This window comes from Typha angustifolia, chromosome 9 (genome assembly GCF_048772165.1).
Source record: "Typha angustifolia cultivar Huaian chromosome 9, ASM4877216v1, whole genome shotgun sequence".
Classification (NCBI taxonomy): Eukaryota; Viridiplantae; Streptophyta; class Magnoliopsida; order Poales; family Typhaceae; genus Typha; species Typha angustifolia.
In genome coordinates, this window is record NC_133247.1 from 6,002,498 (window position 1) to 6,014,846 (window position 12,349).

General features: G+C 35.2%; 1 protein-coding gene across 1 annotated transcript; it reads left to right on the forward strand.

The window, feature by feature from the left end:
- The first annotated feature begins 2,199 nt into the window (after positions 1–2,199).
- LOC140767316 (heavy metal-associated isoprenylated plant protein 47-like) lies at positions 2,200–3,030 on the forward strand. The gene is made up of 3 exons (XM_073107176.1): positions 2,200–2,337; positions 2,446–2,524; positions 2,611–3,030. The coding sequence occupies exons 1-3, from the start codon at positions 2,329–2,331 to the stop codon at positions 2,892–2,894; spliced, it is 372 nt and encodes a 123-aa protein (XP_072963277.1). The 5' UTR covers positions 2,200–2,328; the 3' UTR covers positions 2,895–3,030.
- Positions 3,031–12,349: the final 9,319 nt, after the last annotated feature.

Here is a 12,349-nt window from a genome sequence, read left to right on the forward strand (position 1 = left end):
TAATTAGTTAATTTATTTATCTTGCATTTATCTTTTAATTGCAGCTGTCTATATTTTTTCTAGGAATAGATCTAACCAAAAAAATCCTATCAAGCTACCAAACCCTAACCACATCTCCCTTCAAGGCCACCTTACCTTACAATGGACCTCTACCATTCCACGACTGTCCGCCACCCTTCGATGACTACGGCAACGTCGATATTCCTTTTTATGTCCTTGTCTGACCTTCTTCCACTATTTCAAAGATATCTCTCACCTCGACTTCTGAATCACTTCATTCCAAAACTATTATAGACTTCTTAGGTTACCATTAGTAAAAATTTCATACTTTTCCTACTAATGGATCTAGTTCGTAACAATGCCATGAGAGCCCCGTTCCTTAGCCGATAGTGAACATATGATCTAAGCTAAATTTGAGGGAGATTGTCGCTATAAAGGACCAAAAACTCATCTCCATTCCTGTAGAAGCTTCTTTGATGCTACTGTCGTTAATGAACCATCCTTGTGGGCGATGACAATACTCAGATTTGTGGGGGAATCCACAAGATCAGCCAAGGAGAACAATGAGAAGCTAGAAAAGGTGATCCAAGCCTTAACAAAGGCTCTACTAGCTGCCCACCACCATTCTGCGCCACCAGCAACGGCAGAACCAGCCCCCATGATAGGAAAACTCAAATCGTGAAAAAGGGAAAGAGTAAGCCCAAATCGCAGCCACAATCCACCCTCTAGCCACAGTGGACCTCCTACCAGCTCAGCGGACCCTCCTCGCCACAGTTGCATTGTCGAAGCAGCTCCTAGCGTTGGCCTTAACATCGTCTTCCCTAGCCGCGGTAGAAGCTAGGGCTCGAAACCTAGTTTTCCACATATAGTGATCCAAGCAGTCTTGGTTCAAGCCACCACTGCCAATCCCTACCTCAAATCACCTGCACGAAAACTATGATCGTTGTTCATACTAATACTAGCCGAAAGCCTACCGTTGAAGGCCTTTCACACTATAGTGAACCCATGGTTGTGGCCTCGGGTCTGGCTGGCCTTCGGTGACCGCAACTAGCCTTCCATTTCGACTGCCATCCAGTGATGGCCACTACAGCTGTTAACGAACGTTGTGTGGCCAAACTCGATGGCCATGCTCGCTGCAATACTACTTGAGCCAAATCACATCAAGGCGGCTTCCTCGGGCCTCTCTGTTGCCGCAAGTCCACTGCAGTGGGGCCTTGGCCACCATCCATAGCCACTAGGGGCCGATGGAATCTTCGATAATGTGCCATAGCTGCTGCTACAACAGATCGAACTCGAGCTCAAATTTTGTCCTTCACCAATGCTTGCCGCTACTCCGCCATTGTGAGGGCCAGCCTGAGCTGGCATGCCAACTAGACATGCCAATTGGACAATCTCTCTTATGCCGGGAAAGGGAGAATTCTAAATGCATAAATAGGTATAATGGCCATTAAAATAGCAAATTTTTATTAAAATAATATTAAATAGAAAAGTCATAAATCTCAATCTAATAATTGCGTATTTTCGGTCCCTCGTAACTTTATGCAGATTTTAATAGAAAATGATAAAGTGGAATGAATTGTTGGATGCTTGCGAAGGAATCCTTTCTTCTTTTAAATATTAATATAGCAATCAAAAGTGGTCTTCGTTGAAGTTCAGAAAAAAAAAAGGGTCTGAAACCGAGACACGGTTTCATATGATAATACTGACGCGTGGTCTACGCGGAAGTAAATTATTTTTTTGTTTTTCTACCTAATTAATATAGCCTATATTTAATATTTGTTATTATTATTTATCATTCAATTCATGTCACATTATTTTTAGTGCCTTATACGCTACTGTTTGTTAGTTTTCTCAATAATCCGTATAAATGTATTAAAAAATGATCTTAATATTTTTAAATAAATTATTATAAATTTAAAATAAAACGGCGAACCAAATTTTAAATTAAAACGAGGGGTATTTTTGTATTATTTTATTTTTTAATTTTTAGTAGAGGTGTAATTTTCTCTATTTTCGTTAGCTGTTCTTAGGTTATAAAGGTTCTTTTACATTTTTATTTAATTTAACTCCGTCGGTAGAGTGATAAAAATCTATAAAGATAGGATATGGACAAAGATCGAAACTATATCTATTTAATAATGCTAAGAAGAAGCCTTGGGTCAGCTTTGAACAAGTCAAGCAACTCCCAGGTCTTCCCATATGCCATTCTTATGAGAAGGAAACTTCCACACCGTTTGCCTCTCACTTGCCTTTATAAAGCTAGCAAGAATTGCTTCCTAGTAATCAAATTCTACATAGATTTCTGAGATCATCTTTTCCAACACCAACATGGTTAAGGTAGTTAAGCTACTCAATATATGATCAGCATCTATCTACTCATAGTACTCAATTCTTGATATGCTTGAGACCATCGTCTCTAACTTTCTTTCCTTTGACTCATTTCAGCAAAAGATTGTCATCAAGCTCGCCATGGAGGATGCAAAAAGGAGATCAAAGGCTCTCAAGATTGTTGTGGGCTTCTCTGGTAATCATCAACTTAATTATTCTTAGCAAGCAGTACGCATATATGCATATCAAATTGTTCTAAGTTGGAAACTGTTAATTTGGTAGGTGTTACATCTACATCACTGGAAGGAGAAGACAAGATTGTCGTCATCGGCGATGGCATTGACTCGATCGCCCTAACGACGGCGCTCCGGAAACGGATGTGTCACGCGGAGTTGATGAGCGTAGGAGAGGAGAAGAAGAAAGAGGAAAAGCCAAGCAGTAACAAAGAAGCTCCTACGTATTACGTGGATCCAATGCTTTTGCCATACCGTGGTGGCGTGATGCAATCTTATCCTAATGTTTATCATGAGCCTACTTATGATCCTAATTCTTGTAACATCATGTAAAGCATGCATGTGTTTTATTTATTTATTTTTCGCTCATTGGGTTAAGGTCTTAAATGATCGGGTAGTGGGTATGTAATATAAGTTATAGTTTTGATGATTAATTAATCTTTTTGATCTCTTATTCTAATTTCTTTCATTCCACGCCTTAATTATCAACATTATTATAAGCTTAATTATTTCAGCTATACTCTGTTTTTTATTTTCGTTTCAATTATTCTAATTGAACCTTTAAAACACCCTGCTTGTGCTTCTATGCCCTTTTGAAACTCTAAGGACATTTTTCAATTTGAACTTTAAGAATATATGGCTTTTTATGGATTTAAGCTCATCTACTACTACTACTGAAAATATTTTCACCAAAATATGGTAAGTATGAAGTCTAATAAATATTTACTTCTATAAGTTTAAAAAAATTATTAATTTCACTATTTGCTAGAGGGTGAAATTCTCTTAAAATAAAATAAATTATTTTAGCATCTCCACATCCACTGATAATCCTCAAATCCTATGCAAAGAAGTTATACCAAGTGAAAGTCGTCTTAGATTTTGGCAAGTGGCAGGGTACCTTGTTAGAGATTTTGTCAAGTGGATGACAATGAGTTACAGGACTGAGCTTATGCCAAGTCCACTAAAATCACCTACAAGTACAAATAGGTTAATTGGACCCCGGAACCTGCTGTCGTTTAGTGCGTGGTACGAAGAAGAGCAACTAAATGTACAGTTACTAGACTTGATCAGCATTAGAACAAGTCAAGCAATGCCAAATCTTCCAACGTGCATGAATCCTTTCTGTCCTTTTTAAGACTTCCACATCAGATGCCTCTCTCTCTCCTTGTCTTTTACAAAGCCATCCAGAATTACTTCCTAGTTATCAGGCCATCAAATTCTTTTTACTTGGATTTCTGAGATCATCTTTGCCAACACCAACATGCATGGTTAAGGTAATTAATCTACTCAACGATCAACATCTACTCACAGTACTCAATTCTAAATAAGCTAGACACGATCATCTCTTCCTTCGATTCATTTCAGCAAAAGATTGACATCAAGCTAACCATGCAGTCATCAACTTAATTGTCTTAACAAGCAGTACAGATACGCATATGAAATTATTCTAAGTTGTAAACTGTTAACTTGGTAGGTGTTACATCTACATCACTGGAAGGAGAAGACAAGATTGTCAGTCAGTCATCAACGTAGACATTTGTAAAGAAATTAATTATATTACACAGTGAATTAATTGATTTCAACACTTACATTTATATTGTTACTGAAGTGATTGAAAAAAAATATATGTTTGACATCTGTAAATTTGGTGTGAAGTAGTAAGTCAACGATGTATTTGGTCACAAGAAGCTTACCAAGTTTATGAATTAATCAAGAAATATGAGTAGACATATTTCTAATTTTCAATGTCATCCACATATATTAGTAAGAAAATTTTAACAACCTTTGTGATAGTGAGTAAACAAAGAGTAATTACTTATGAACTCTTCAAAACCAAGATCCTTAAGATATAATGAAAACCATTGAAACCAAGCTCGCGGAGCTTGCTTCAAGCAATAGAAAGACTTGTGGAGGCGACAAACATAATGAGGAAAGTTGGGATTTGTGGATCTCGTATGCTGCTACATGTAGACCTCTTCTCTTAGTGACCCAAGAAAAAAAAAACATTTCGAACATCGAGTTGACGAACAGGCCAGTGGTAATGGACTGATAATGCAATAGCCGTTTAGATGGTGGTGTGCCTTACATCAGGATTGCATGTTTCGGTAAAATCAACGCCCTCCTATTGATGAAATCCATTAGCAACTAAATATGCTTTATACGTTCAATGGAGCTTGAAACAAGGGTTGTAGACTATTTGTCAAAAAAAAAAAAGTTTAATGGAGCAATTTATATTCATAAATTTATATAACTATTTTTAGCATCTTATTATTGTCTACTACTTTGTATAGAATGATATACTAATCTTGCATATAATTTTTGTATAAAAGAATAATGACTATAATTTGTGATTAATTAAATAAGTATCACAAAATAATTATTTATAATTACATTTTTATAAATCATATATATATATGGCTATCATTAATTATATACAAAAAAAGATAAATTACTATTTACTTACTGTATAATTGGCGAACTTGGATTCTTGTTAATAAATATAAATTATGGTATTAGCATATTAATATTATTATAATTAAATTTATCTACAAATCTAATTAATTTTTAAACCTAATAAATTATCATAGTTTTACTCGAATGGATTTTGATCGAATAAGCGAATAACTTTATACTACTTAAATATTTTTAGACTTCGAACTCCCTTATTTGAGACTGTTAGGTTTTTATTGTTAGCAATTATGTATAAAATATTCTAAGTATTTTTATACATGTATATGAGCATTTATACAAGTCTAGAAAGTATTTGTTTTGAAGAATTGCAAGATAAATGGAGAAAATTTTACGAGTTTACATCGCGTTCATAGCGCATTCACAGGACGTTCACACAGATAGAGAGCAGCGTTGACAAGCACGTTTGAGAGCGCACACGTTCACACAAACAGGGAGTAGCGTTCACAAGCTCGTTCGATTACAAGCGTATGCCTTCACACAGACAGAGAGTAGCGTTCACAATCACGTTCGAACATGAGTGCAGGCATTCTCACAGACAGAGAGTGCTGTTTCTACGCATGTTCAAACGTAGTCATGGCCCGTTCGAACGCACCTAATATCAAGTCAGTCCATTCGAACTTACTCGGGCCGAGTTCGAATGCACCTACGAAGTTTGTAATTTTTGGACTTTCATGAGTTTGGATAAAACTTGGATTTGGCTCTATCTTGAAGATCCTATATAAGTATTGTGATACCCTAACTCTAGGGTGGTTGTTGAAGCAATTTTGAAAGAGATTTCTTGAGGCTACATCGTTTCTTCAACTAACAAGGTCCTACTTTTCTATAATGGTTAATCTTTCGTATTAAGGGCTATCTAGACGAAAGATCAATCTCGAGGGCTACTGAGGTTGAATATCAATTACGAGAAGCGATGAATCGTGGGTTCTAGCGACCAAGACTGAGAAAAACAAATTCATGAGGATCGACAGTTTGTCTTGTGAGTCAGTTTTGTAACTTCTACTATTCTAGTGATTAGTTTTGATCCGAGTTTGGATTCGTGATTTTTTTTCATTTGGGTTTTTCTACGTTAAAATCTTGGCGTTCATCTTTGCTTTTGTTTTTTAATATTTCTTCCAATTTTTACTTAAGCAAACAAGTGATATCATTGGCTAGGGTTTAGATACATACGTGTGTCTAGGTGTTTTTTCAAAGACCCCAAGAACCTTACTATCGATTGGTGATGGTTGATTGATAGATGTGAGGGATATGTGTGTTGGGTCTTCTAATCAAATGGTAAATGGTCTTATCCCCTAGACACATTTATTAAATTAGGATATATTGTATAATTACGTATATGCATGTTTTGGCCTCTAGTATGATTATAAAAATTATTTAAAGATGATTTCAATCGAGCATATTTTTATTATGCATTTGATTAGATTGATTTTGGATATGAGTATGGTGGTAATTTGTAGAGATGATTAGAGATGATTATACTATTATGACTATATGTCGAGATGATATCTAGCATGAGTATGCATATGATAGACTAGTATGAATATGCATTTGATACATATACTATTAGAGATTTTATCGTATCATATATTTATTTTGACTTTCCTACCACCTAAATTCTTGATATGTATAACTTATTATAGTACTGAATAGAATGCATATAATCTGTCATTAAAAAGGAAAGTACAAAATTTTATTGATAGAATGGTTAGTAGAAAGTATTAGGATACCTGAGTGGGCGTGAGGTTTAGGATGTGCCTGAAGATGATTGATTGCTCGACATAGTTGCGATCCTATGGCCTTACATTCTAAATCAACAGTCTTTGTGTGCAGCAGACATTCGGACACATAATGTTTGCTAGAACATATTTGGTGAGTTATCCTCATGTTGTTTCTATCAGCTAGTTAGGTACCCGAGTCTAGATGATGATGATACCCTTAATGATAGACAGTGTATGATTATATGATTGAGATACCCTTAATGATTGGTAGGGAATTTTTTAAGCTTTTGAGCTGAATTTGAGACTGGGTACCGGATGTTAACTGTGCACAATAGTCTAGTATGATGATATTATACTAATATGTCGGTGATGATCGTGATGTTGAGAAATGCATATAATTTCATTAATTATATACAAAAAAAGATAAATTACTATATTACTTACTGTATAATTGGCGAACTTGGATTCTTGTTAATAAATATAACTTATGGTGTTAGCATATTAATATTATCATAATTAAATTTATCCTACAAATCTAATTAATTTTTAAACCTAATAAATTATTATAGTTTTACTCGAATGGATTTTGATCGGATAAACGAATAACTTTATACTACTTAAATATTTTTAGACTTCGAACTCCCTTATTTGAGACTATTAGATTTTTATTGTTAGCAATTATGTATAAAATATTCTAAGTGTTTTTATACATGTATATGAGCATTTATACAAGTCTAGAAAGTATTTGTTTTGAAGAATTGCAAGATAAATGGAGAAAAGTTTATGAGTTTACATCGCGTTCATAGCACGTTCATAGGACGTTCACACAGATAGAGAGTAGCGTTCACAAGCGTGTTTGAAAGCACACACGTTCACACAAATAGGGAGTAGCGTTCACAAGTGCGTTCGAACGAGAGCGTGCGTTCACACAGACAGAGAGTAGCGTTCACAATCACGTTCGAACGCGAGTGCAGGCGTTCGCACAAACAGAGAGTGCTGTTTCTATGCACGTTCAAACGTAGTCATGGCCCATTCTAACGCACTTAATATCAAGTCAGTCCATTCGAACTTACCCGAGCCGAGTTCGAATGCACCTACGAAGTTTGCAATTTTTGGACTTTCGTGAGTTAGGATAAAACTTGGATTTGGCTCTATCTTAAAGATCCTATATAAGTATTGTGATACCCTAACTCTAGGGTAGTTGTTGAAGCAATTTTGAAAGAGATTTTCTTGAGGCTACATCGTTTCTTCAACCAATAAGGTCCTACTCTTCTACAAGGCTTAATCTTTCGTCTTAAGGGCTATCTAGACGAAAGATCAATCTCGAGGGCTACTGAGGTTGGATATTAATTACGAGAAGCGATGAATCGTGGGTTCTAGCGAGCAAGACTGAGAAAAACAAATTCATGAGGATCGATGGTTTGTCTTGTGAGTCGGTTTTGTAACTTCTACTATTCTAGTGATTGGTTTTGATCCGAGTTTGGATCCGTGATTTTTTTTTTCATTTGGGTTTTTCTACGTTAAAATCTTGGCGTTCATCTTTGCTTTTGTTTTTTTAATATTTCTTACAATTTTTATTTAAGCAAACAAATGATATCATTGGCTAGGGTTTAGATACATACGTGTGTCTAGGTGTTTTTTCAAAGACCCCAAGAACCTTACTAGCGATTGGTGATGGTTGATTGATAGATGTGAGAGATATGTGTGTTGGGTCTTCTAATCAAATGGTAAATGGTCTTATCCCCTAGACACATTTATTAAATTAGGATATATTATATAATTATGTATATGCATGTTTTGGCATCTAGTATGATTATATAAATTATTTAAAGATGATTTCAATCGAGCATATTTTTATTATGCATTTGATTAGATTGATTTTGGATATGAGTATGGTGGTAATTTGTAGAGATGATTAGAGATGATTATACTATTATGACTATATGTCGAGATGATATCTAGCATGAGTATGCATATGATAGACTAGTATGAATATGCATTTGATACATATACTATTAGAGATTTTATCGTATTATATATTTATTTTGACTTTCCTACCACCTAAATTCTTGATATGTATAACTTATTATAGTACCGAATAGAATGCATATAATCTATCATTTAAAAGGAAAGTATAAAATCTTATTGATAGGATGGTTGGTAGAAAGTACTAGGATACCTGAGTGGGCACGAGGGTTAGGACATGCCTGAAGATTATTGATTCCTCGACATAGTCGCGATCCTATGGCCTTACATTCAAGATCAATAGTTTTTGTGTGCAGCAGATATTCAGACACATAATATTTGCTAAGACATATTTGGCGAGTTATCCTCATGTTGTTTCTATCAGCTAGTTAGGTACCCGAGTCTAGATGATGATGATACCCTTACTGATAGACAATGTATGATTATATGATTGAGATACCCTTAATGGTTGGTAGGGTATGTTTTGAGCTTTTGAGCTGAATTTCAGACTGGGTACCGGATGTTAACTGTGCACAATAGTCTAGTATGATGATATTATACTAATATGTCGGTGATGATCGTGATGTTGAGAAATACATATAATTTCATTATCATCTGATATACCTAATTATCGAGTGGTCAATATACATCATATGTGGTTGCATTCGATATCATAGCATGGTTATGGTCAGCATGCATCATATATGTCATATTTAAAACAGAGTTATGATGATGGTATAACATAGAGATTTATTTTTATATCATCGAGAATTATATAGTTTTATCAATTATGACATGATATCTACCTTTCATTTATATATTATTGAGGATATATTTATATACTCATTCATAACATGATGCTCATATATGATTCATATTATTTTGTACATGATTTACTTTCTGTTTGGCATCACTGATTCGGGATAAGGTCTATTTATTGAGCATTTAGCTTATGACTCTATTTTCTTTCTAACCATATTAGATATATGGTACTTGATAGCGACTTTAGATATACTAAGAAGATATTTAGAGCAAAGATGAGGTGAGCTATAAATGCGAGACGATATAGATAATAATTTATATAGAAACTAAATTATACTAAAATTTAATATTTGTATTCTATTGTATTAGACGATGATTTATATAATACATGATGGATTATATTGTACTCGTGTGTTAGTGGCTATAAGTTTTATCTTGATGGTTTGTCGTTGCTTGTGTGGGTCTTACCATATTATATAGTGGTTTAGTATATATTATTGTAGACTTGAATATTTATATGTTAACAAATTTATTTGGTTAATAGTATGATTTATTTGGTGATTGATTAGGTGAGCATAGGTGTATCTGTAAATGACAGGCCATGCCTGTCTTGTCTTGTGCACCGCACGTGCCGTGTGGTCACAGGGGCGTGCACGTACCCGTGTTGGGTTGGGGCGTTACACTTAATGTGGTGATGTATTTCTAATATCCTACCTATTCGCGTAAGACTTCATAGATTTATTCCCAGATTAATGATGCTTGTCCCCTATGTGGCAAAGCACTTAAGACAATGGATCACATCCTCTTAACCTGTCTGAAAAAATCACCTAGACACACGTATGTTTCTAAACCATAGGCAATGATATCACTCGTTCGCTTAAGTAAAAGTCGGAAGAAATATTAAAAAACGAAAGCAAAGATGAACGCCAAGATTTTAATGTGGAAAAACCTAAACGGGAAAAAACCATGAATCCAAACTCGGATCAAAACCAATCATTAGAATAGTAGCAGGTACAAAACTGAGTCAGAAGACAAACCGTCGATCCTCAGGACTTTGTTCTTCTCAGTCTTACTCGCTAGAACCCACGATTCACTGCTTCTCGTGATTGATATCCAACCTCAGTAGCCCTCGAAATTGATCTTTCGTATAGATAGCCCTTAAGACGAAAGATTAAGCTTTGTAGAAGAGTAGGACGTTGTTCATTGAAGAACCGATGTAGCCTCAAGAAGTCTCTTTAGAAATTGCTTCTTCAACCTCCTTAGAGTTAGGGTATCACAATACTTATATATGATTTCAAAGATAGAGCCAAATCTAAGTCTTATCCGAACTCACTAAAGTCCAAAAAATCGCAAACTTCATACATGCGTTCGAACGCGGCTCAAGTGCGTTCGAATGGCATGACTTAATCTCAGGTGCGTTCGAACAGGTCATGACTGCATTCGAACGCATGTAAAAACTGCACTTTCTGTCTATGCGAACGCATATACCCACGTTCGAATACACTTGTGAACGCGGTGTTTCTGTCTGTGCAAACGCATATACCCACGTTCAAATGCACTTGTGAACGTGATGTTACTGTCTGTGTGAACGCATGTACCCGCGTTCGAATACGCTTGTGAACGCTGCTCTCTGTCTGTGTGAACGCTTTGTGAACGCAGTGTGAACGCGATGTGAACTCGTAAACTTTTCTCCATTAATCTTGCAATCCATCAAAACAAATACTTTCTAGACTTGTATAAAAGTTCATATACATGTATAAAAATACTTAGAATATTTTGTATATAATTGCCAACAATAAAAACCTAACACTGTCCATTTGCAAAAGCTATCTGGTTTGGCAGTAGATTATCTGTCCAATTTGATTCTGGTCTAAGGAACTTAAAGGATTGGCTGGTTCTCCTCAGTTCAATGCTCACGGAAGAAGACTTGGTGCTTTGTTTTGTCCTATTATGGAACATATGGAACACTCGTAATGCCCAACAATATTGCAACATCACAGCCTCGGAAAACCCACTTGATTATATGCCAGATAAAAGCTCTGTTATCCCTCCACCCTCAAATTCATGTTAGATTTACTAGCAAAGAGGGAACAATGGCAAAGCCCGTGCACTAGCACGTTTTGCCTTGAGAGAAAAGAAATTGTGAGCTCAGGTCTGTACAAGAGCTAGACCTGTTGTACTAAGGGATGAATGCAGTCCAAGGACTTTTTACTTTAAAAAAAAGAAGCTTTATGCAGATTTCAATAGAAAATGATGAAGTGGAATGAGTAGCTGGATGCTTGCGAAGGAATCTTTTCTTTCCTCTTCTAAATATTAATATAGTAATCAAAAGTGGTCTTCGTGGAAGTTAAGGTCTGAAACCGGGACACGGTTTCATATGATAATACTGACACGTGGTGTACGCGGAAGTAAATTAAATTTTGTTTTTCTAGAGAACATAGCCTATATTTTAGTATTTGTTATTATTATTTATCATTCAATTCATGTCACATTATTTTTAGTGCCTTATACGCTCCTGTTTGTTAGTTTTCTCAATAATCCGTATAAATGTATTAAAAAATGATCTTAATATCTTTAAATAAATTCTTCTAAATTTAAAATAAAACGGGGAACCAAATTTTAAATTAAAATGAGGGGTATTTTTGTAATATTTTTGTATTTTTCAATTTTTAGAAGAGGTGTAATTTTCTCTATTTTCATTTGCTGTTCTTAGGTTAGAAAGGTTCTTTTACATTTTTATTTAATTTAACTCCGTTGGTAGAGTGATAAAAATCTATAAAGATAGGATATGGACAAAGATCGAAACTATATCTATTTAATAATGCTAAGAAGAAGACTTGGGTCAGCTTCGAACAAGTCAAGCAACTCCCAGGT